This window comes from Phyllopteryx taeniolatus, chromosome 3 (assembly GCF_024500385.1).
Source record: "Phyllopteryx taeniolatus isolate TA_2022b chromosome 3, UOR_Ptae_1.2, whole genome shotgun sequence".
NCBI lineage: Eukaryota > Metazoa > Chordata > Actinopteri > Syngnathiformes > Syngnathidae > Phyllopteryx > Phyllopteryx taeniolatus.
Genome location: NC_084504.1, coordinates 23495147 through 23521568, shown reverse-complemented (window position 1 = coordinate 23521568; position 26422 = coordinate 23495147). Strand labels below are relative to the sequence as shown.

The 26422-nt window shown below is 40.0% G+C and overlaps 1 protein-coding gene across 1 annotated transcript in view; it reads right to left on the bottom strand.

Annotated features, from left to right (window-relative positions):
• fbxl17 (F-box and leucine-rich repeat protein 17) overlaps positions 1 to 26422 on the bottom strand; it is a 238433-nt gene that overhangs the window by 55891 nt on the left and 156120 nt on the right. The window contains exon 9 of the mRNA XM_061767764.1: positions 22209 to 22285. Coding sequence (XP_061623748.1) covers positions 22209 to 22285 — 77 coding nt within the window. The remainder of the gene's footprint in view (positions 1 to 22208; positions 22286 to 26422) is intronic.

Here is a 26422-nt window from a genome sequence, read left to right as displayed (position 1 = left end):
GCCACTTAGACATCTCTTATTGTGCTCAGAAGACAGGAGGTGTTTACAAAATGCCGCACTGGAGCCGCATTCTGACGGGGCCCCTTTGTGGACGACCCACGGAGCAACGCAGTCGTACAAAATGGAGAGGCACTCGAATCAATCTGAGGGCTCCCTTGTCTCACAAACATCATCTTTTGAGACAAGAAAAACGCACGTCCTCCGTCACAGATGAGAAATCGAGCGCCAGAAATCCGATGTCGGCGGTGCAAGAATGTCTGGCTTTTGACTTTGTCCTCGCTTATGTCCAAACAATAAACACAAAAACATCAAGTCAATGCTGACCCGAGCTCCCCAGGGAACGTCTCCTTGGCATGAGGCAGGACGCCAATTGCCATTTCACTGTGTATTTATGTAAAAACTCCCATGAGGTCTCACGTCCACTAATAAGAAATAATAAAGGTAACATTGACCTTATAATAGCTGCTTTCCTGTCAAACTGGGGCTCTGAAAGGAAGTCTTTGTGTAATGGTGGGTGCTTTTTTGGCAGATTACTGGGAGGGTTAACTAAACCCAACACTACGCGTTTCTTTAGCAAAGCAGTCTGACAATATTTTGAAAATGAAACACTCAAACACAAAATGACACACGTGGCACGTGAGCACAAAGATCATATTGATATTGATCTTTGCGAATATATTTTGGTCAGTCGGTTTAGGTCACATCTGATGTGTTGACAGTTTTTTTGTTTGTTTTTTTTCTGGACCAAAAAGGTACAAGGGTTGGTTTCACACTATGGTAAACAGTGTTAACAGATGTGTTGCTACAAAATGTGAACCCAATTATTTTCATGTAGATAAAGCTACAATTTACACAACTATTGCCATTGAACTGCTACTAGAAATGGAAAAAAATAAATCAAAATAAACACACACACTAACGCTCAGTCCCCCTGTTGCTGGGCCTTAGAGCTCTGGAAACTGCTGCATTATACGCCAGACTTTCCACTTTGCAGTAGCGGCCCATTTTCTTGCCGCTAACAGTGTCCTTTTGAATAAAATGTGGCTCTTAATTGTGGCCGAAAAACAAACACAGGAGGCCGTCACTCTCTCTGGCTGTCTTCTTCCGGCCCCGCGTTCAATGTGGCGTGGTTTCCTCAGTTTCCCGTGGTTCGATTTTGTAGTGGAAAACCAACAAGGCTAAACCGAGGTCAGCATAGCTGAGCTGAGGAATTGGTATAAGTCAACAATAAAAATTAAACAAATTGAAAAAGAAAGATGAACAAGGTTTCGCACCCCCCTATTTCGTGACCAGTCTTTGAAATGATCATCAAACTTTGATGCCATTCTCTGCCCACATTAGGCGGCATAGGCAAAAACCTTTGTAAATTACCTGCTTTCCATTGGGGCCCATTGGGGCAAATGTACAAGCCCTGGAATTCACCCAAAATGGCAGACTTCCTGTTCAATTTTAGGTCTGGATCCCTGAGACGTTTATACATGTTCTTATAAATGTCTACCAAATCACCTAATCACCGAAACTGGTGTCAAGGGCTAATTTTATCAAACTTTCCAGGGCGCGGTACTGAGTACAAGTCGTGTTTCGGACCTCTTAGAAAGACGTAAAGAAAGCCGCAAATATTGGAAAAAAAAAAGAAAAGAAAAGAGTAATTATAAAAATGTTGCGTAAGGTAATAGTTTAAACTGTAAGTATATCACAAACTATGATCCCAAAATACATTAACATAATTTCAAAGTCATCTCACAGATGATTTGAAAAAATGCACCAGAAGTGCAAAGGTCCATGCCTTTGCAACAAAGACTCTTTGCTTTTGTATTGCCTGGTGCTTGGGCTCCTACAAATACTCTTAAAAGAAGAATGTTATTAGCACGCCCATTGATTCATAAAAAGTCACAAATTGTGGTTGAACTTCCACTGTCAACCATTTCACCAAATGACGCTGTTCAGATAATGACGATGATGATGATGCTAGATAATAACTTAAGGAAGGACTGGTCACATTCTCCTTGAACTTGAAGGTTTGAGACACAACCTTCCTCTGGATATTACATGCTTTCTTATGGGTTGTAAAATGATTTAAATGGACGGTGATACTTTTACAGGTCAAGACGTAGCTGTATTTTTAAGTGGCATGAAATATCATATGGCTGTTGGCGCTGGAGGCTTCAGTGATGGCAAAGCAGAAAAGCAAGGTCAAGCTGTGCTGACTTCTCTCAAACTGCTCCTCATGAGTTTTCCCCCCCTGCAGTCTCAAGTATGCACGCAGAACACCGAGCGATGTCGCCAAACCCGACGGAACTGTCGTGCTACTTTTGTTTATGAGTGGCCGACCGGCTGACATTTGTTTTGCTGTGATTCAAAATTTTAGTCACTAGTGAACTGCGTTGCAGCATCGCAGACGTAACGGCCAAATAAAAATGTTCTCGTAGTAGTAGCCGTGGCAACTCTCTGTCGCCTAAATGCAGGAGTACAGTCAATGAATGGAACCAACATCCTCTGAAATATCCACATTCTCTCCTTTTATTTCTCGCCTGTTTCCTCTCTTGGTATTATAATATAGCTCCAGCGGCCATGGCAACCAGCTTCTTCCTTGACAATTTTGCCATGCTGTTTGTGGTTCAATAATAAAAATAAAGAAATACAGCACAGTATACAGCATATAAAGTCTCAAAATGTTGTTATACTGAATGTGCAAGAGTCAATCGCCCGACGTGTGGAGGGGAGTCACCGACTGTATTTCTTTCCCGGATTGACCAGTTCTGTCGCTTTCGATTGTGTCGCTCAGTGTGCGGTAGGCCTTTGGCTGCTTTGAATCAGTCAACTCCAACAACAGAAATGTACAAACACAACTCATTGTTTTTGCTCCCCAAGCTCACGTTTTCATGCTTCATTTGCGTCAGACCTTGCATCTCTGTGCGACAGAGCTCTGAATGGCCTTGTAAGTAGAAGAGAAACCCTTGATTCTACATTCTTGCATTTTGGCAAAGCCCTGAAGATGAAGGTAACATTCAATATAGCTGGTGAAATGTTAATGGACTGTGTGTTCAGGACTTGTTGTAGTGGTTTACAGTATTGCATGGTCTCTCTCAACTACCAATTCACAAGCACATTCCTAAAGTGCTTAAGGACACTTCAACAAGCTATTTGTAGGGAAAACTCAACCTCAGGCCTGCTGCCTCTGATGGACCACAGTACTCGAAACAGATCCTCAGCCAACCTCCGTATTATTTATTAAAACATTACAATAACCTGAAACTCTACTTAGTTCCAATCAGACATATTGAAATACTATTGTAAGGGTTAGTTAATGCCAACCTTTGCCAAGGCAAAGCATATTCTATGATAAATCAGGAGAAATGTAAAAAGACGAAGAATTTGATCAAGTCAATATGAATAAAAGTATAATTTAATTCAACATTTTGACCTTCTGGAACTTTTCCAGCAGAACAATCCAAACACCTTAAGCTTGTCAACATCTTACTCTAATGTAATGCAATTAATTTGAAACACACATCTCAGCCCTATCAGTTTGTCATCCACATCACCAACTTCACTGGCAGCGCTTGCACTTAGAGTTTTAGTTATGATAAGGCTGAGGATATGATTTTTTTGTTGTGGGTAGGTTTATCGTTATTGTGAAGGTTAGGTGCTACTAATCATCAGGTTAATGGTTAAAAACATCTATAATACATTAAGGTTATGAGGATAAGGCTGGAACGGATTAATGGCATTTACATCCATTTCAATGGGAAAATATGATTTGAGATACTAAGTTTTGAATTACAAGTGTGTTCACGGAACAAGCAAAACCCAAATCTCGATGCACCACTGTACTAAGTTGAAAGGTTATTGCTTTGTTCAGTAAAGGATGGCGAAGGTTGCACAGAAGTTAGGCTTATGGTTAGGTTTCATGAAACAAAAAACACTGGGGGTCATGCTTGATTGAGTTGCAAAAGACAGACACACTTTGACAAGAATGACAAAAACCTTCTTTATAAGCCACGGAAAGTGCATGAAACCATGCATACATGTGCCTCCGCCGTGCGTTTGGGCGTCAGGCATATAATTGAGAGCTTAAGACGCGCACCCCTTCTGATAAGCCGTCCTATCTATCAGGCTGCATGCTGCTCTCACAAACTGCCCTCCACTGGTACACATCTGATTAGGGCTGCTCTGTAAATGAAGCTTTACAGGACACACTGATAACACAAGGAGTGAGGACAGCAGGAGAGCAGAGAAAGATTATGTGAATAAGGTGAAACGAGGCGTGGCCCTCCAACAAGATGGCCAAGGTGGGGAGACAAGTGGGACAGAAGCGGTAGAGCCGGTACATGGTATCATCAACTTACCTGTCATTTTTGTTACCGTGAATTAAACCTTTCAACAAGGAGACTTACTGGATTTCAACATCTAAGAAAATATCCTTGAGGAATCAATAATATTGACCTTTGAATTTTTAATTAATCAATACAGTAAATCAAAAATACTTTGGAGGGCACAGAGGAATTAAATACAGCTTACTATAGCTAAATTATCTCAACACAATTATAAGTGAACACAGTTATTAATGATGAATCAACAAGCACTGTAGCCCTTTTGGAAAAATCTATTTGTTTTCAGGAACAATATTAATTAAATGGAAGGGTTTGCTTTAATGGGGTATATTACCTTATCAATGTAGCAGGCAAAAACACCAAACAATTCTCACCCCAAAAAATGTTCATGTACAAAACAGGGGTGTGTTGTCGTTATCCTTGGGGGGGGGGGGAATAAAAATAAATAAAAATGATTACTCATATATTGGCCAAGGTCTGTTTTTATTTGTTGAATTGGATTGTAGTGAACTATTTTCTGTCTGAAAATGAGAAGGAAGTGGCTAAAAGTGCTTATATTACCTTTACATAATGGAGAAACGGTATAAATACGTTTGTTTGTTTTTTTCAAAAATGTAAAAAAAAATATTACCACATTTTTTGCTGCATTTTGCTAAAATATACACATTCAACAAACAAATGGCATTCTATTAAAATGTTGGCGTGGGCTTGAATATTTTTCAGCTAAACTACACTGTATATGTTCACTTTATTTCTAAAAACAAACATACACACATGGACAAAATTGTTGGTACGCCTATCTTAATGTAAGAAAAACCCACACTGATCACCAGAATAATTAATAATTACTGATAAAAGTAATTTAAAAAAAACAACTAAAAAACATAAATAACCAATGAAAATCCTGAATTCTTTTATTTTTGTGGTCAAACAGAATTATCTTAAAAAAAAAAAAAATTTAAATAATGAAAATGGCCTGGACAAAAATGATGGTAACTTACTACTTCATTGTACAACCTTTTGATGAAATCACTACAATCCAAAAGGCGGCACGGTGGACGACTGGTTAGAGCGTCAGCCTCACAGTTCTGAGGTGCGGGGTTCAATCCCCGTCCCCGCCTGTGTGGAGTTTGCATGTTCTCCCCGTGCCTGCGTGGGTTTTCTCCGGGCACTCCGGTTTCTTCCCACATCCCAAAAACATGCATTAATTGGAGACTCTAAATTGCCCATAGGCATGACTGTGAGTGCGAATGGTTGTTTGTTTCTATGTGCCCTGCGATTGGCTGGCAACCAGTTCAGGGTGTACCCCGCCTCCTGCCCGATGACAGCTGGGATAGGCTCCAGCACGCCCGCGACCCTAGTGAGGAGAAGCGGCTCAGAAAATGGATGGATGGACTACAATCCAAATTCTTTTTAGCTGCTTGGTTGTGTCTTTATCCCGGTCGAAGACGCTTGACCTGACCTGCAACAGTTTTCTGACAACCGGCAGCACATTTCGCCCCAGAACGCCTTGATAGTCTTAAGATTTTTCAAAATTAGCAAAGCAGCCCGAGAACTTTTGTACACAGTATGAACAATGACCTTTTCGTTGTATATGCGACAATCATTGTTACCCTTTTGTCAGAGAATGGAAAACCCACATTCTTCCCTGAAATAACTTGAGACTGATGAGACCGTTTACTAGACGACTAGTACTAGGCGACTTGTGCAATACATGAAGTAGTGAGACAAAATTGAATATTCCATTATTACAATAGATTGAAACAAATGACATTATTGAAATTTTACACAAAAAAAAAATTGGCCACGCGAATCTTAAGCTAAAACATTTTTTGGAGAAAGAATTATTTCGACTTCAAGGTGGAAGCTACAACCTTGCTGCCAGTCAAGCACACGTACTATGTTTCCGAAATCACGTGAGACAACAAGACAGTGCCCCACCCGCTGCATGTTATGTTTAAAGAGCAGCAATTTCTAAAAACCTTTTATCATACAATCATGTACATGCCCTGTGCTCCATGAATGCCATTGATCAAACGGTGAGTGGCTCGCCGTTTGATGCCGGGGCTATTTGCCAGAGCTGCTGCTCCGACGCATTGAAGAGTCATGAGCGAAGATATTCAAACAGCGCTGATGTGCTGCGCATTATTGCCACTGCCAAGTCACCTGAATGATTTAAAGCTCCACTGTCAAACTAACAGCGGGAAGCTGCACAGACACACAATGTGAGTGGAAAAAGAGTCAAAAAGCTACTCTCCGCAAGGTGATGACAAAATCGCAAGGAGCGATGATAAAAGATGAGATTACGAGAACAAAAAGGAAAAGTGCCCTTTAAGTAGATATAGGCTTTGCATTTAAATCCTACAGTAATCTTCCTGTAAGCAGGGAGGAATCCCACAGAGATAAAGAGGACGATGTTGGCGTGGACAGCGGCCTCCAAGGTAGAGTAAAAAAACAAGGCAACAAGAGACGGTAAATGATAGGTCAACGGTCAGAGGCAGCAGGAGGAAATGGCATCAGCGGGAATTATGAATAAACAGTGGGGGATAATCACCCAATACAAGCGCTGACCTTGTGAGGGATTAGCGATGGTATTATCTTACAAATTTCAACACATGTAGAAAAATGAGGCGGAGGGTGACCTTCTGGGAAGAAAGTTCGCAGACAGGATTTTAACATAAAATCGACCGACAATTGAAAAACAATCTATTACACTTTATCTTTAAGGTGGAACACAATTTTTCTTTTTTTAAACATTCTTAGTAGTCATGAAAGTGTAAAAGAAACAAGTGAACTCATGCTTTATGTATGAATGTGATGTCTCATTAATTTGAAGCAAAGGAGACTCACTAACACTTCATTAATTGGTCGTTAAGGTCAGGATCTTACCTCTGCTTTAGCTTAAGTAGCTGCTCTTAATGCCTCGTGTTTATTATTAATTCATACTCAGTAAAAATGGAGACGTAAATAAATACAATTTTGACTAAGCCATTTTGCATTATATTTTCATAATGATCCGGTTACTGTGAGGCAAAATAATAAGTCCCCAGTTAACGAATGTTCTTATCAAAAGTTAGAATTACATAAAAAACATAAAGCACTGAAATTATTGTAGTTGGAAATAATTTTTAAAAAGTTTATTAATATACTGTGTTTATATACTGTATTATATATAAGATATTTACTGATCATACTAACACACATGATTTGAAATTTTTTTTTTAGTTTAGTTTATTTTAACTGTAGGAGTTTTAAAGTCATAAGTACATGTTCAGTGCTCATGTTTGTGAGGCGCTTAGTTCAGATGCGATACAGCAATAATCATTTGTACAATTTGCGACAAAATTAGCATGAATTTTCAAATTTTGATGCTATGTATAATTTTTCTATTGTATTTAAAGAAATAATTGATTGGTTTTTGAATAAACAAGTCAAAATAATTGTCATAAAGTGACACGGGCAGTATGCCCATCATGACTAACATCAAATTACAGCAGTGTAGTAGGCCTAGGTGTTCGTAAAAGGTTTTATTCCTAAAATGTATATTTAATGTTACTTTAAGTCAACAATATGCATGGTTTGACGAATAGCAATGCACTTAAATATGGGGAAAATGACCAAATATGATTACATTAAAATGTAATGCACATCAAAGTTACAATTTAAAAAAAAAAAAAAATCTGCCCAAATAAAAGTTTAAAAAAAAAACAGTTCCTAAATATTAAATGCAAATGTATTGAACTAACAAGTTAAATACGACTGAAATGTACTAAGGCATCGATTCTTTTGGACATGAAGCAGCCAGTGTGGCAAAGCATGTGACTTTTCCCCCAAAGAACCCAGTACAACATTATCAGAGAGATTGCAAGCTAACTATAGAACAGGCAATGGGGAGCTTTAACTATTAAACACTCCTAAATATGGCCAACAACACATATCAACACCCCCGTAACCTGGAGGACAGCTCCATTCGCACCTGGGAGAGAATGGAGGAGGCGGGAGATGAGAAAGTGAGATGGCGGGGTAGGAAGACAGTAAGAAATAAAAGGAGATTACCACGGAGAAACAGAGAAACCTCAAAGTCATTATGACAGTTTTACACCTGCCCGCAGGCTTGTTGCAGGCGAAGCTCGCTTGCGAGCATGTGAGGCCGCTGGAGCTAATCAGGAAAAATACACGCACACAAAAAAATGCAATGCAACGCTCCACTTCAATTCCATAAACAAAAGGGGGGTGGGGGGCACTCTTATGAGCAACAATAACAGGGACACACTTTGTGTTATTGAGTCCCACGGGCACACTTTTACATCACACCGTTATTAGGAACTGACAGGAAGTGAGTAAGTGAGCCAGAAGACAGCGTGGAGAGAACAAATTGAGCTGCTATATCATATGTAAGCTCCATGACCAACACACACGGGGCCCATTGTTAGGGAGGCCTTCACTATCACAAACATTACGGCCATCCTTGGGCAACATGTATGCACAATCTTTTACATACATGGAGACACTCATGAATAGGAATAACACAGGTCTATTCTATCAAGAGTAAACAGCATAGAGTGAGTGTGTGTGCGCAAATGCAAAGTGAACCTCACAGGGGGGAATGGTAGAAAACGAGTGACCAGTAAGATGGTAGACAGCCTAAGCTGTAGACTTTGCGAGCCTAAGCCTCAAACCCACGCGGCCCATCTTCACCCCCCCCCCCACACACACACACACAAAAGGCGTATGGAGTGAGAAGCAGGGACGACAATATATGGAAAGTAATTCAATTTCCACCTCTTTGCACCGCTCGCCCCTTGTGCAAATAGCACCAGCTCATGTCAGGAAGTGGGAAATATAAAAACCGAGCCACACGGAAGCCTATGGAAGTGGACTTATTATACACTTGAGCAGGGATCATCTACCTAAATGCGTTTAGCCCGCAGTTGTTCAAACTCACGCTTTCGTGGGTGCCCGAGCAAAATCATCCTCACACGTCAGCCACTCGATCCCCGAGTGCAGCACTTAATGAACTTTGCAATTTGACAAACAGTAGCATGCAATCAATGGTCATTGGTTTAGATTTCCTGCAACTAAGGCCAAAGGCAAACTTTTGGTTTTTTGCAAATGGTAATGTTACATGTAGCATTTACAATATTGAATGTTGATGCAAAGGCATGTAACACGTGTTATATTTATGTTGTATGGTTTCTTGTTTGTGGCGGCCTGGAGGTTGTCTGGGTACTCCAGCTTCATTCCACATTCCAAAAACATGCACGTTATCTTCATTGAAGACTCTAAATTGTCCATAGGTGTGAATGTGAGTCTGAATGGTATAGAAATATGTGTCCTGCGATTGACTGGCAGCCAGTTCAGGGTGCACCCTGCCTCTCACCTAAAGTCAGCTGGGATAGACTCCAGCTCGCTACCGACCTTAATGAAGGTAAGCAATATAGAACAAGATGGATGGATGGATGGGTTTCCTGGTTGCAGTTAAGTTTACAGCTCTCAACTTTTTCCTTAAATTCTTGACGTGTTTAACACTTCAATGGTCACTTACATTAAGAGTGTCTTGTTTTACATATTATCGGTGGTTAACTTATTTTTACATTTGAATGACTGTTACAAATGTCAAAATTTTACATTTTACATTTTAAAGGTTTAATGATGGTGACTGTTGAAAGTAGATTTGTTTTTTTCCTGTATATCCAAATGTGAAAAGAGTTTAAATCCAAACAAATAGGAGGAACCTGGAATGGATTGTATTCATATTTAGAGGTTTTCCCTTTCCTTGAAAATTATCAAATGAATCTATTTCCTTTTCAACTACCGTATTTTCACGACGCACTTAAAAGTCGTACATTTTCTCCAAAATGGACGGGGCGCCTTATAATGCGACACGCCTTATGTGTGCACCGAGTTCCAAAATCTATAAATTTTGTTGTTTGATGAGCGCTCCGCTTGACTGACTGGGAGGATTTCCTGCCGACACGTTGCTTATACAGAGGAAAAGCGGACGTGGCTGAGGACAGCATGCGGACGTAAAGGGGGCAGCGTGCGCGTGAAGGAGGACACTAAAGGCACGCCCCCAGTAGGTATATAGCGCCGGTCAACCCAGCCTCCACTCGTAAAGTAGCAATCAAGCCAGCCGCCCCTAATTTTGTTCATACTAGGCATTACGGTAATAAGTCGCCAACTCGCAGCGAAGGCCACCTTCAAAATAAAAGCTTCCCAATAATACGGACGTCAATGCTCTTCGGTTAAGGAATGCAACCAGCAAGGTTAATTTGAATCTTGACATGCATTAAAAAATGTAGCATCATTTTTGAGGAGCCGCACGGCAACGAGACTGACTGGAACCTGGCGTGTTTGATGGAGAACTTGCCCAGCTGTTCATTTCGGATACAAAACATGAAGACTTTGATGGATTTGTGGATGAGGATTGATCAAAAAATAACATGAGTACATTGTTAAATACTTCAATAAAGTACAACCGAAATCAGTTTTGCTCCCGCTGCCTTTTTAAAAACATTGTTTTAGCGTGCATGCATGCTAGCGTATGTTTTACCATGCCTGCGCCCAATAATGCGGTGCGCCTTATGTATGTGTTAAATACAGAAATAGACCCCGTAACTGAGACTGCGCCTTTTAATGCGCCTTATGTTCGTGAAAATACGGTATTTAATATGCTGCAAAACCTTGCTTTTATTTTTATTATTACTATTGGAAATCATTTTTTATTGTGTTTTGGACTATTTAAAAAAAAAAACATCTGAAGAATTATAGCAATTATAATATGATATCACGCACCAAAGCCCTCGCATATTTAAACCAGCAATTACATTCATTCATACTGCTAATTGTATAAAATAATGCATGCTGTTGTAATTAGTACGATTGAATACAAATTTAGCCTTTTCCATCAATTCAACACATGCCACATTTTTTGAATGTGGTCTTTATGTCTTCTAATAAAATCTGGTGTATTATGCGTCATACAAAGATCCTCAACAAAGTCAACAGCACCTAAGGTGCTCCCTGAATTTAAGATAAATGAAACATGTTTCAAGTCGGTCTGTGTAGATACTAAAGGTCATTAACATTAATGGAGCCAACCAAATGCTAGTGAAAGCCAAGAAATGTATCTTTTTAAAAAATCCGGAACTCACACAATTACACACGCAACCACGCCTGCAGCTGTGATACAGACATAGATTGTCTATTGACTCGCTCCCCTTAGAAGACAGCATAAATCTGCTGTGCTGCTCGGGGACATTTTAATTGACTGCTTTTGAGAGTTACATTATTTACCTACTGAAAGCCTGAGCGAGAGGGAGGCAAACAAGCCATTACGCTATCTGAGTTTACATCATACGATGTTTCACGGCACTTGGATTGAACGTCGGCGAATGACTGCATTGTAAACTAACGAGACAGAAGCAAAACAATGGAGAGGGAAACTTGACAGGACATAAAGCTAAAAGAGAGATGAGTCATAATGTTTGAAGCACAGCATAGAGGAAATTCTGTAACCGTCACGTCTTTAAATCAACATTTTTATTTCACATCTTCTACATAACCGCATCCCAAAAAACGCAACCTGCTGAAAACATCAAACATCAATTCTAAAAAAGTTTCATTACCATTGGAATCAATAACGTATGTATCTAAACGATCATCGAGACTAATTTAAGCATGACCTTCCGAATGATGTTTTGTTAAATTGTAACGAGACTTTATGGACACTGTTGTTTTCCTGGTATATAGCCTAGCTAAATACACATACCGATAATTGGGCCAATTTGAGCCTGATTGCCCGCTTCCGATCAAAGCCAGCTCAGGCTCAATTGTCAGATGTCTGTAAAAGATTATTCTGAAAAATTATCCTGTGGTGTGAGGTGTGTTAAAAGGGATTTTTATTGCCCAACATGCTCTGAAAATGTTCAGAGCCGACATTCATATATTAAACCTGTTCAATATTTACGGCCGCAAATCCTTGTGTGTGTGGTCAACAGCGAAGTTAGCTTGGATCCTTTTCGGCTTTGGTTTTGGCGCTGCCATGAAGATCCGTGTGACTCCTCGGGAGTAGGCTAATGGACACCTCCTTCTGCAGAGATCTCATTTTGTTTTTGTTTTTTTGAACAAACATTATGCGAAGATCTTTGTGCAGCCACACTACGTACATGCACAGAAACTATGCGTAATAAACCCAAATGGCGTCGGCCATTAGCAAAGGATATAAATAATGAATTATATGTTTTTTTGCAGCGTGGTCCCATTGCAGCTGTTGTCAGAATAAAATAAGTAGTACGTTACTCTTTGATTTGTTTTTGTTCGAATACGAAAATTCTAATTTGGCCTCCGCAGACTCGATTATGACTACTACGTAGGTTGGTGATAGATTAGATAGATGGTAGTGTAGGTTAGGGATAGATTACATTGTGTTCTGACTTGCAAGCAAATGCGAGTTACATTGCTGCCGTAGGAATGGAAGCAAGAGACCTCTTGTTTGCTCGTTTTAAACATTCCCCAAATTCACACAGAGACAAGTCAGGAAGCCTAGAGTCATAAGAAGTAACATATATAATGTATGACGCACATGCACACAGAACAATATTTCATTCTTGAACTCCCCCACCAAAGAGGCGTGGCTGGGAACGCCATCTATCATTGTTCAGGCCATTTAGAAGAAACCGCCTCTGATGAAAGAATAATGGAGAGAAGGATGAAAGGAGGGAAGAGAGAAGGGGACAAAGTGTGGTCATGGATAAAGGGAAACAAATCTTTATCCAAAAAAAAGATCAACTATGAGGAGCCACATTTGAAGCTGACCGATGGATAAATACAGTTGGATGTTTAAGAATCTAAATTTACTTACACACTGCAATCGACACCAGACTGGAAGATGGTGGTATACACTGGCTTACAGAAGACAGGAGAAATTTACTTAGGAATTTACATGCAGCGGATGATTGGGTCACATTACCAATTCAACTCATTTCCGTAGTGAACTACAACAAAGACAGTGTGGCCCTCAGTCAGCATAATAGAGAGATGCAAGTGAAAATTATAGTTCTGTGAAAAAGTATTTGGCTCCCTTCTCAAATTCTTATAGTTTTCCATAGTTTCCCCACTTTAAAGTTTCAGATCATCAAATATATGTAAATATCAGACAAATATAACCCAAGTGTACTTAAAATGCTGCTTTTAAATGGTGATTTCATTTTCAGTTACCTGGCCCAGTGTGAAAAAGTAATGGCCCCTAAACCTAATAACTGGTTGGGCCATCCTCGGCAGCAACAACTGAAATCAAGCATTTTCTATATCTGGCAATGAGTCTTTAACATCTCTGTGGAGATACTTTGGCCCATTCTTCCTTGTAGAATTGTTTGACTTTAGCAAAAATGGAGGGTATTCGAACATGAACCGCCTTTTTAAGGTCATGCCAATGCATTTCAATTGGATTCAAGTCTGGACTTTCAAAAGGCCACTCCAAAACTTTCATTTTGTTTTTTGAAGCCATTCAGAAGTTGACTTGCTGGTGTGTTTTAGATCGTTATCCTGCTGCTGAACCTAAGTGCGCTTCAGCTTGAGATCACAAACTGATGGCTGAACATTCTCCTTCAGGATTTTCTGTTAAAGAGCAGAATTCATGGTTTCATCAGTCACAGCAAGTTGTCTACGTCCTAAAGGAGCAAAGCAGCCCAATACACATCACAATACCATTACCATGTTTGACTACTAGTATGATGTTCTTTTTCTAAAATGCTGTGCTACATTTATGTCAGATTGAACATGTCAGGGAGTAATCAGGCTTGTGTGTTATCAGTGAAAATTGTGATTAGCCACAATTAATTCATGATTTAACAAGGGGGGGGTACCGTAATTTCTCGTGTATAATTTCTCGTGTATAATAAGCCTTTTTTTCCATAAAAAATTGTCAGAAGTCAATAGTGCACATTATACATAGGTGTAGGGGCAAATGGAAAAAACTTTCCCATTTTATAAATGTATGCCGCCATCTAGAGGTTATCAAAAAACTGTACACTTTCATTCCAAAATGCCACCGCCACCTAGTGGTTATAAAAAAGGTGTAGCTGACACTTTCATTCCAATTATGACAGTGGTACGTATGACTGCATATATGTACAGTTGGGCTCATAAGTTTACATACCCTGGCAGAATTTGTGAAATATTGTCGTTTTTTAAATTAATTTATTTATTTATTTTTTAAATTTAAATATGACTGATGACTGAACAACAACCATCATTAATTTCTCTATGGTTATGTTTTATTTAATTATAATGCTTTTCTGAAATGCTTGACCGTTTAATTTGAATCCCATTAAAACAAAACTAAATGTGTTTCGCCTGGTCCTTCAGGTTTTCTTTAAAGAATTGTACCCATCTTACAAATTCTGCCTGGGTAATCAAACATATGAACACAACTGTGTGTTTTCTAATTTATTAAATAAAAGTGGGACTGTGAATTTCAAAATAAGAGCAAGGAAATTCAAAAGTATTACGTGTTCAAATAAAGTGCTTAACTTCAGAATAATTATTTGAAAAAAACTAACAAAATACAGATAATAATGTTTTGATCATATGAGTAGAACCAAAATCCTGCATTGTAAAAATGTATTATACATAGGTAGAAGGGTTTTCCAGAATTTTGAGGTCAACTTTGGGGGTGCGTTTTATACATGGGTGCGCATTATACACGAGAAATTGCGGTAATTACTTTTTCACACAGGGTCAGGTAACTGAATAGTTTTGTTTCCTTAATAAATTAAATCACTTAAAAACAGTATTTTAAGTGAACTTGGGTTATATTTGTCTAACATTTAAATTTGTTTGATGATCTTAAAGTGGGGAAACTATGCAAAAATATAAGAATTTGAGAAGGGGGCCAATAATGTTGCACGGCACAGTATGTCAAAAAGCTTCACAATAACAAATGGGAAGTGTATTCTCCAACACTGATTCTCAACTATTGGTTTAGATCCCAAAAGTGGGTTGTGGACCCATTTAGGGTTTGTCATGGACAAGTAGTAATTACAGGGAAGCTTGATTTATGACGGCAACAACATATGTGGTTTCTTAGTTATGAACAGCGCGAAAAGATCTACTTTGCACACAGAACATATAAGGTGAGGGACTTTCCTAAAAATAAAAAGATCAGTTCCAGGGTACAAGTGAATTTTTACGGTGGTGTTTAATTTAATTATAATCAATTTTGTATACCCTGTAACAATGTTCATCTCCGGTTTCTTAATAGGGTGCTCAGAAAGGCACTTACTTTGAAAATGCAAGCATGTGTAGTTATGTTTAAAAGTATGATATAACTATGTTTACAAAGGCTATTTTTTAACTACACAATTTCTTCATTGGTCTTAACTTCTATAAAAGTGGGTCACGGCAATAGGGAAACAGCAAAACAAAACAAAAATACAACTTTTGACACATTTCCACCAAGAGCCATAGTTCAGTTCACCTCAATACAATTCAGATTGTAATGACAAAGCCTGTTTTGGATTGCTTTTTCACACAGGCACCTCAGTGTGCGCTTAGTGTCTTAACATGCTCAACAGACAAAGATGAAAACACAAACAGGTTTGAATGCTATGCTTGTTGCATTCCGATGCGTGCATGGTCAACAAACTGCAGTTTCTACAGCCTGCCACTTCTGTAGTGTACTGCTGTGCTTCGTACCTTGACTGAAGGGTGCCGAAAGGTTTACGTTGGTACCCTTAACATTGTTAAACTTGACCTGCACTTAGTTGAGTGTGAACCTGATACAAGATTTAACTGTGGACATATACAGTAAGTGTATTAAAATCGTGGATGGCTGTAATTTCTAAAACAAAACAAACAAACAAACAAACAAAAAGGTTTCTAGCAGAATATTTCCTACTTTTCAGAGAATTACATAAAACAATTGCACTATGCCTTTTGCTATTAATTCTGGGGTGGGATGAACATAACCAAATGGAGAACATATTCGTCTAATAAGAGTTATAAGTGTCGTGTTTGTGTTTAAGAATGATGCCAAGCGTTGGGAATAGACAGAAAGGACTCATTGTAGGGTGGGAGTAGTTGGTTCCATGGTGACTCAAACAACCAACCAAATTTCAAAAACATTCCCCAGATTTTCACCCAAATTTAATGGGTTTTTGCTCTCTGCATGTGCCACCCTTCGACAAGATTTAATGGAAATTCGTTTTTTTTAACAATCCCGCTAAGTAACAAATTTGGCTTGGCAGAAGTGTCAAACAGAAATACAAAACAAAACAAAAATATTGTAAACCTTAGCATTGCCCGTTTGGTTTGCTCTAAAATGTACCATGAGCCAATGATTCTAGAAATGCAGTTTGACAAACACACTATATGGTAACCTCATCACTTCTAAACAACAAAAAGAGACTTTAGACCTTACAGATTGAAAGGTGAAGCCGTCTATTTGAAAGGCTCCAGATGGTCCTCGCATCACTGTGTCAATATGAAAAATGAAAAAGGATTTAAAAGGACTTTGTCTTCCAGCTCTCTGCAAGCGCGATGTAATTATCCCCACTTCCCGAACAGCCTAGATTCTGTTCTCTCATTCATCGGTTCTCCCACAGGTGCCTCACTCCATCTTGTATTCTCGCAGATGTACATGAGAGGCCGCGACTGACAAGGTAAGAGGTAGTCAGCAGCCATGCGGGTGAAAAGGAATTATCATATGTAAAGAATAGAGGCGGCAAGGTCGCTCTTTTTGTCCCCACATAAAGCAGGTGGGCAACCATGGATAAGATGAGGGCGCTGAGACGAATACATAGCGCACACACGTGGATGCACATGAATGCTAGTCACACAAACAATTGAGCGGAATACTGTAGTGGTTTCAGGTGACTTCCAGGTATGCTTGTTCAGGGTCTCAGTCAGTGAAGGCTGATTAGCACTGATAGAGAGAGAGAGAGAGAGAGAGAGAGAGAGAGAGAGAGAGAGAGAGAGAGAGAGAGAGAGAGAGAGAGAGAGAGAGAGAGAGAGAAACCCAGCAGTTTTTCTCATCAGGATCAGCTTTCAAATGACGTTATAGTGCTACTTTTTTTTCTGATGCAAATTAATATGTACTCTGTTTATGGGAAATAAATGGAGCTGGTCGAGCAATTTCTAAACAAAATTTATATTATGCCTCTTTTAACCTAGTTGAAGGAGCACTCACACAAATAACACCTACAATGCAGTAAGGGTGTTCTATGAAAGTAACTAGGTGTGGGACCAATCACTACACACATGGAGAGTTTTAACATCTGAACTTATTTTTAAAACGTGAGAGACCACACACATGACAAGGGGGGGGAATAAATAAATCAGCACGTGTCTTTATAGTGAGTGGTGTACTTGACATGACCAACACAACACACCACACACATTATATTAATTCCACCAACAATGGGGCGTCTCCTCCCCCATAATAAATGTCTGAGACACGTCAACACAACCAGTTGCTCTTTGTATTTGGCAACAACGTTATTGTTTAGTTTCACATCACAATCAGAATCCGTAGATTTGTCAACAAACATAAGGATTTGCAATTGGAAATATCCCTCCATCCATTTTCTGAGCCGCTTCTCCTCACTAGGGTCGCGGGCGTGCTGGAGCCTATCCCAGCTGTCATCGGGCAGGAGGCGGGGTACACCCTGAACTGGTTGCCAGCCAATCGCAGGGCACATAGGAACAAACAACCATTCGCACTCACAGTCATGCCTACGGGCAATTTAGAGTCTCCAATTCATGCATGTTTTTTTGGGATGTGGGAGGAAACCGGAGTGCCCGGAGAAAACCCACGCAGGCACGGGGAGAACATGCAAACTCCACACAGGCGGGGCCGGGGATTGAACCCGGGTCCTCAGAACTGTGAGGCTGACGCTCTAACCAGTCGTCCACCGTGCCGCCGCAATTGGAAATATTCAATCTAAAAATTTGCAACCCAACCATTTTCCAAGGAGAAATGCGAGGGAAAACACAACCAGGACAAACGCTCAGGATAATCTTTTAGAAATATGTGAAAATCAGACTTTTGCTGACTTTGATTGCAAGGGGGGGTGCTTAAATTAGGCCAGATTATCATTGTGTGTGTAGTATACCCTGCTTTAGGTTGGCTATATACTGCGAAAACTACATTCATCCACTTTGCGCCTCTTTAGGGCAAATTTCTAAATTTTACTTTTTTTCCCCACGCACAAACAACACAAATAATCAAAATACACAATGAAACTAGCAGCAACGCTATTTAAGTAAATACATAAAAACGTCATAAATAAAAACAAGTCAAATTTCCGATAAACAAAACAAGACCCTGAAGAAGGCTGATACATGTTGGTGTTTTTTTAATGTTTTGCGCCCTATAAATAAAGGGTTTTTTTGTTTTTTGTTTTTTAACATTTTGAGACTGGATGTCTTTTAAAAAAAAAAAAAAAAATGTATTATTATTTTTTTAATGAATAAACTGCTCGATGAAGAACAAAGACAAATTCTGGATTGTTTTTTTCCAGTCACCTCACATTTATATGGCCACGTATTGCCAGGCAGAATTCATCGGGCTCAATAATAATTGCCCTTACAAGCCGATAAGAAAATTGAAAATATGCCAGTCACGCCCACTTGGCTGTTTGAATGGCGAAGTAAGGGCTGACAGTGCCGTGGCATAACAACACAACGTTCGCAATTGCATGCCTGCTTGTTTTTAATAACTAAAATACCATTTGCATGAATGATAGAAAAAAAACTCCTGGATCTAGTGCGGCACCGTACCGTAACCCGGTGCTGCCTTGTGTGTACACAACTGATTACAGAAAATATGAGAACCTAGAGTAGCACTCTTTTTTTTTCTTTTTTTTAAAGTGAGAAACGACAACAAGAAAACTAGAGAGAACTTTTGTGAAGAGGTTAGCTTTCATAAGAAGTCAATCCCAGAGTGCATTTGTTTAACAAGGCTGCCTAGATTGCCACAAAAAGTCGTGTTCATGCTAATTGGTTTGCATGTTGTTGATGAATGGGAGCGAGCATGCAGGAAGGCTGTTTTCATGGGACTAATAGGGCTTTCAGCAAGATCATTACCTCCCAAAAAAGACTGTCTCGACTTTTCCATTTATTCCTTGCAAAATAATCGCTAAGAACCATCTGCAGCGGGGCTAAAATTACGTGTTTCGTAGCTTTCTGCTGGCGTCATTCAACAATGTCTCCGTGTTTCTCTCTGAGCTCCGATCAACTCACACAGGAAGTAGAAGCTTGGAATACAAAGCAAATGTAAGAGGCTTGTGGACATCTCAAATGCACTCAGAGAGGCCATTAATAAAAATAATTAGCACAGGAGATGAGCGGGGTGGGGGGAAAGGGGGCAAACAGGCAGGGAGCAGCTTGGCAGATGCAAAATCTCATTTCTGTTATTCAATTTATCAGAGACTGAAGCAGGAAACCCACCAATCATTTTAGTAGTGCCTATAGCAGCAAGCTTTGCTATTGTGGATGGACATGCAAAATACAAAGAGGGCCAGAGGGGTCATTAGCCAAGGAAGAAGATCAGATATCACCAATCTATCTTGCTCTAAAGGATTAGACACAGAAAGAGAAAAGGAAGAGGGCGGCTGTGCACGCTGCTGCAGCTTTAATGTACTTTAAGGATGTGGGAGTCATTCATCAACCCACACAAGACGCACGCCCACGCTGTTGGAGGTTCAGGTTCAGGGAGGCCAAGGTAATTATTGCCACGGTAACTCACACGAGTCACATTGTTGTCGAGTAAGCACGCGGGTCTCAACCCTGTGGCTACATGTATGACACAACATGCACATCCTTGAAGGGAAATATAGGGCAATTACTGAAAACAATTCCTCTGTTTCGCCATACATCGCATGCTGGACAATTGCTGCATACTTCCAACTTTATGGGAACAGTTGGGGGAAGGAAGGCCCTTTACTGCTCAGGCATGGAAAAACAATATCATAAAGTCATGCTGGGTGCATTTGGTGTGGAAGAACAAGCCCAGCAAACACTTCTGGGACAAACTAGAACAGAGATTGCAAACCAGCAGGACCTTACAAATGGAAAGAAATTCCCACAAACACACGCCACCATTCCCACAGACACATTCCAACATCTGGTAGAAAGTCTTCCCAGATAAGTGGAAGTTGTTATTCCTGCAAAAGATATGGATCAACTCCATATTTTTCTTCTATTTTCAGTTCCAGTACATGTAATAAAATGTCTCTAAAAATTTCAACATTGTACCAAAGTTATGTGTTCATTGATTTTTCGCAATGTGGTAGCACACACACGCAGAGGCGTTTTAATTTGTTTATGAAACCATAAAAAAAGGTAATTATTATAGAAGAAAGCCAAGGAACAGAAGCATGAACGAGCTAATAAAAGGTAAAGTTGGACAGAAGAGCAGTGACGAGACGACACCACACAAACACTCCAATTACAGGGTGCCCAAGTTTACGGTGGCTTTTTTTCCCCCCAAATGGTGGCGAAGTTACCCAAACTTGCAGTCATGGTGTCAAACTCAAGGCCCGGGGCCAGGTGCGGCCCACCACATCATTTTATGTGGCCCGCGAAAGCAAATCATGCTTGTCAACTTCCGTAATTTTTGCTAAAATCTGTACCCAAATTCCAAATTGTCATAATAATAAACAATAATTTTGAGAAATTGCATTTTTCTGTTGCCAAACACTTCTTCTACATTAACTTAAACAATACTTGAACAAACTATTATCCTTGTCTTCTGATTTCAAAACCAGATATCCCTCAATTTGTTGTGTAAAGGTAATAATATGATTTTGTGATTAAACATTTCACTGTTCTAACGGCCATCTGAAGGAAATCATAACTACGATGTGGCCCGAGACAAAAATGAGTTGTACAAATACAAATACTTCTTAAGTGTACTTTAGTAGAATTTTTGCATATTTGTACCTAACTTGTTTATTTATATTTCTGGCAACTTTCACTTTGACTCCACTACATTTCCAAAATAAAATGTATACTTTCACTTGGATGCATTTACCCAGACTATCATCGTTACTACAAAATCAAATCTGAAGAAATTTGTAATCTCTGAACCGCAGAGAAAAAGCAGAAGAAAGGTCCTGCCTGTACTGCCATGGTAGGGAAACTAGTAGTGGGAAGTCATGAAAATAAGATGCAGGTAATCAGGAATTCTTTACATGAGCGCATTGGTAGTGGGCGTGTCTGTCTCGCTCTCTGTCACTCTTTCAAGCGAGGCCACAGACGCCAGCGTCACACGACGGCCAGGCTAACTTCAGTCATTAACCAAAATCCAGATCTTTAACTACACCACTGAAGTAAACTAAACACAAAGATTTTATAAATAGGGTTAGGGTTAAGGGTCAGGGTTAGGAAGGGAGGGAGTTAGAGGAGGAATTGGGGGGGTGAATTTTGCAAATAGAAACTATTCACTTGAATGAATAATAATACAAAAAAGTATGTTCGATCAATAACCAAGAAAACGATGGGTGTTGACAATAATGACGATATAGTAAATTCATTTAAATTTGCATGGATTCCAGTTAATTCCCACGAATGGTTTCCTACAATGCCAAACCCGTAGTGGACAATGAAAAAGGTGAAGCCGATTTTTAAAAAAGTACACTTAAAAGTTTCATGCTGCAGTCGGAAAGAATTAGAAAGACCACACAGGAGACCCGACACTATCCCGCATAAAACTTTTCAATCATAATTTTACTGTTTGCGAGCCACACGTGGGCCAAGCTGTAAAAATAAAAATGAACCCTGAATCATGGCGGTGTCGGCGGGTAATAACGGTTACGATAATGATGTCGGAGGCCGGCGGCAACAAAGGAACGGTGAGTGAAAGTAGCCTACCGTGGTCGGTGATTTTACAGGACACCAGATACAACTCCTTCAGGCTCCTCCCCTCCTTGGCGATGATTTCCACGCACCTACAGCGAAGCAGAGACAGACATTTTAAGCATCTGTGCCCAGGGCTGGCATTATCTGTGCATTATCCCCTATTTGTTGGTGCGTGAGGGCAAAAACAAAACATGGGATTCTTCTGCAGTAGAGTTTAAAAGAACATCTGCAGGGTCACGTTTCTTTACATAGTCTGCCATTTATTATTAAATACTTGATGTGGTTCAATTAGCATGCGGTGGCACAACTGGACGGTGTGTGCACGTGTGTCAGCATGTGAATGCCCGCATACATGCTTGTTCACTTCAAAGAGTGCAATTTGCATTCAGCACACTGGCCGAGCCAACAGGAGCATGGTGTGCGGGTGTGTGTGTGTGTGTGTAAAGGTAAAATGAAAGTATACACTAGTGAGGGCCAAGGGGAAGATCAGAGTTTGTGTATCAAGCGATTCTCTTTAAATGCCTCTAATGAGAAGTGTGTGTGCTACAACGGGATTTTGATCAACACATTTGACCTATTAACCTTCAGCAGAAAATGTTTTGATCATTATGCCAGTTTTCTTTCATGAATATGTATGTGCCGAAGAGGGAAAATGAACTCAAATGAACATAGATACCCAAGATGACAAAAAAAAAAAGAGTTGTCGTTGGACTCTTGATGTAATTTTGGTTGGATGCACCTTCCTAAGAAGGTTCACCACTGTTCCCAAGTTTCTACATTTGTGAATAATGGCTTTGACCATGGTTCGCTGGAGTCCCTAAGCCTTGGAAATGGCTTTGTAAATGTTTTCAGACTGATAGACTTCAGTCACTCTGTTTGTTATTTGTTCTTGAAAAAACTGTAATGCGATATTGGATCGCCAGCTGGCTCGGTAACCTAACTGATCAAATATAGGCATGTCGTTTCACATGCGTCCCGCCTCTGAGAGGCACAAAAATCAGCAGGGAAGCATTAAGTAAGATCAATATGCGTCTTAGGACGAAGACCGATGGAGTTTTTTGTTTTTTTTTTGGGACGAAACATGACTGGCGTGTGACTAATTTGGTCTCATATGCGCCCTAATTTCTGAATGGTGCGGCAAAAGAAAACAGCGAGTGTGTGCAGGTGCCCAGAGATTTGAGGAAGAAACTAAAATTTGCGTGTGCACACGTGTGTGTGTTTGTGCATGCTTTTGAAATGCGGGCGCTTGCGTACACAAAGCTGTTTTCTGAAAGTTGAGCTGCATAAATGGAGTTAGTTCCAAATCCTAATGCCACCACGACGACGTGGGAACATTTTCGATTCAAGCCAGATGAACTCGGCGTCGAGCTGGTATGTCAAATTTGTATGAAGTCGCAACAAAGACAACACAAAACTTAAACTTAAAACCTCAAGGTGACTAAATCCATTTTATACACAACCATCCCACCCAATTTCTTCAGCTGGGAGCAAAAAACACGGTTGGACATTTCCCGTTTCCCGTCAGCTTGCAATTATGAAACCCTTTGCCCAAACAATGCAAATACAAACGTGACCGTTGTAGCGGATATGCTCCCGCAATCGGAGGTGCCACAGGGACTCCCAACCACTTGATAACCCCCATCAATGCCTAATAATTTTGGGGAAATTACTAGCGTCACATTTCCAACTTTAGTCCAACACACGATGGTCTATTCCCCTTTTCGTACGCCGATTTTCCTCCTTTTTACCGTTATTAGTGTTATTTTCTTTGTTTAGTTAGACCCCTTTTGTGTGTTCCCTTTTCGATTCCTTTAGATGTCATTAAATATACCATAAAATTCCACTCTTGGTTTTATTTTGTGTGTGTGCTCTGAGTTTAAGTGAACCTCTGTCATCTAGAACTCAAAATGTCATACAGTGTAGCAACCTTCAGATTACGAGACTGATAAAAAGGCTTCTCGTCATTTTTCCTAAATTTTATACATAAAAAGTGAAGTGGTGCCCTTTCGAGACATTAGTTTGATTTTAAAAATGAAACTTAAAATTACGGTAAACCGGAAGTAAACGCAAGCGTCGCTGTATTCCGTGATGATAAGTTGCAGGGACTCATTGTTCACGGGTTGAGACTCGTTGTTTCCATGACATGTGCATCCCGGGACTCACATAAGCTTAAGTGTAAAAGGATCTTTGAAATAAAATGGGGCTTTAGAATCTTGAAAATACAAATAAGACCCCCTGCATGTATTGAACTGTGAATATTAACCATTAAAATCTGGGCAAAGATACAAGGTACCACTATGCAGAGTAAAAAAAAGAGAAAAACTCATTCGCTCCTCAGTCAATTCAGTTAGTCAACATGAACAACCAATAGAAAGAGATGTAGATGGATGGGGGGGGGGGGGGGGGGGGGGGGGACACAAGGTGTTTTGCACAAATGTAACATGTACTTTATGTGGTGTTTACATGTGACATTGATGAATGATTGCTTGTATCCATGTATGCAGTTGCCCCTTGCTTCAAGACAAATTTCTCCTTTGGGAGACGAATAAAGAGAAACCTTGATGCTGCCACATGATATGACTGACAGCGCTGCTTATTCTGAAATGTGTTGTGTGTGTGTTCCAAGACTACTTCTCTTTCTTCATCTGACGACAGGGCAAGTCCAATTCTGTGTGCTCGCTAGTTTCTACTGAACTGACATGTATTGAAAATCGACTGGGAATCTAATACAGAAACATTTCCTTCTGAAAGACAAGATTTGTAAGGTTGGGTTTCTAAGTGCAGCCCCTCCATGTGTGACATATTGCACTGTGGAATCAGGGAGCGACAGATGCATGTGTGAGCAAAGTTCAAATGTGAGCCATATTTCTAAAATTCTTCTTTTCAGGGCGAAGCTAAGGCTGTTCAAATGTGCACTGGCCTATCTGCTTTAGTTCACTGGGCTGCATCTTTCTACTTCCCTTTTTCTATTACATTCCAGTTGCAGAGGTCCAGGGAGGCTTTTCCATGTTATCAGGCCATGCTTTCACTATTTTCTATTCTGTCTTCCCATTTCGTCCTCTTAGTTTGGTCCTGTTTGTTTGTCGATATGGGTTTCCTTTGTACACTCACCGATGTATTCACGTTTGGTCCACATTTTTTCCCCTGCTTTCAAACTTTTAATTCGCTATGGGGTCATAAAAATGTCAGTCCGTACTAATGGTATATTGACAAAAATCTATCCACATGAAAACACATTCACAGGCTGTTAAGTGAAGGGCAAAGCTACAGGTGGCACTACCTGTAAAGAAATTTGTGGACTGCTTTTTTTCTCTACGTCATATTCACATCATTGATACAGTATCTTACCCACAGAAAAATAGGAGGCTCAGCAGTAATTATAAACAGTGTAGCTTGATCATTGTGACACTGTAAAATCTGAGGACACATGACTAGAAATTACACTAAACAAACACACATGCTCATATTGGCCAACCCAGCGGTTTTATATTCCACCGTCTCCAATTTTCTGTAGCGTTTCATCAATGCCCTCAAGTCTCCTCTGGAAGAAAATGTGCCTCTTTACCTTGGCCAACAATCATACTGAGATGTAAAAACAGGAGATAGTGCTCCTCCATCGTTGTTGTTTGTTATCATGTGCCGTTCTGTCTGATGGGTTCAAATAGAATGACAATTTCCCACCATACTATTTTGGAGAGGAAAACCAACAGCATCAACGCAAGGAAAGTGTAGCTACGAAAAGCTGTGCCGAGCCGGTACTGTGGCATTCCTGACAACGTGTCAGGACATTCGAAAAACATCAACTCCTACACTGTTCTTCAACATAAAACACTTGCACCACCAACTTAAGCTTCAAAACCATCTTGTTCAACGTAGGAGTGTTGAAAAATGTCGAAGTCTGATTTGTTACACATATTGACAACAATATTGTTCGATATAGTGGGAGATGAGAGGTAGGTTAAGCATACATAAAATGTCATTGTGCATCACTGCGAGATTGTGCTAGCATCACCAAGGTATTCTACATGCAAATTCAGAAAACAGTCGTACTGACTTAAAACACTGGATGTGGATGTATGAATATCAATATAACTATATCTGTTGAAATTTAATTTGTAAGGATATGGCCTTGGAAGGCAGAAAAATACCTGACATGTCTGACCCAACAATAGACGATAACAGTCCTGCGCTCGAGATTCAGTTGAGCCAGCACAGCCGAAATACCA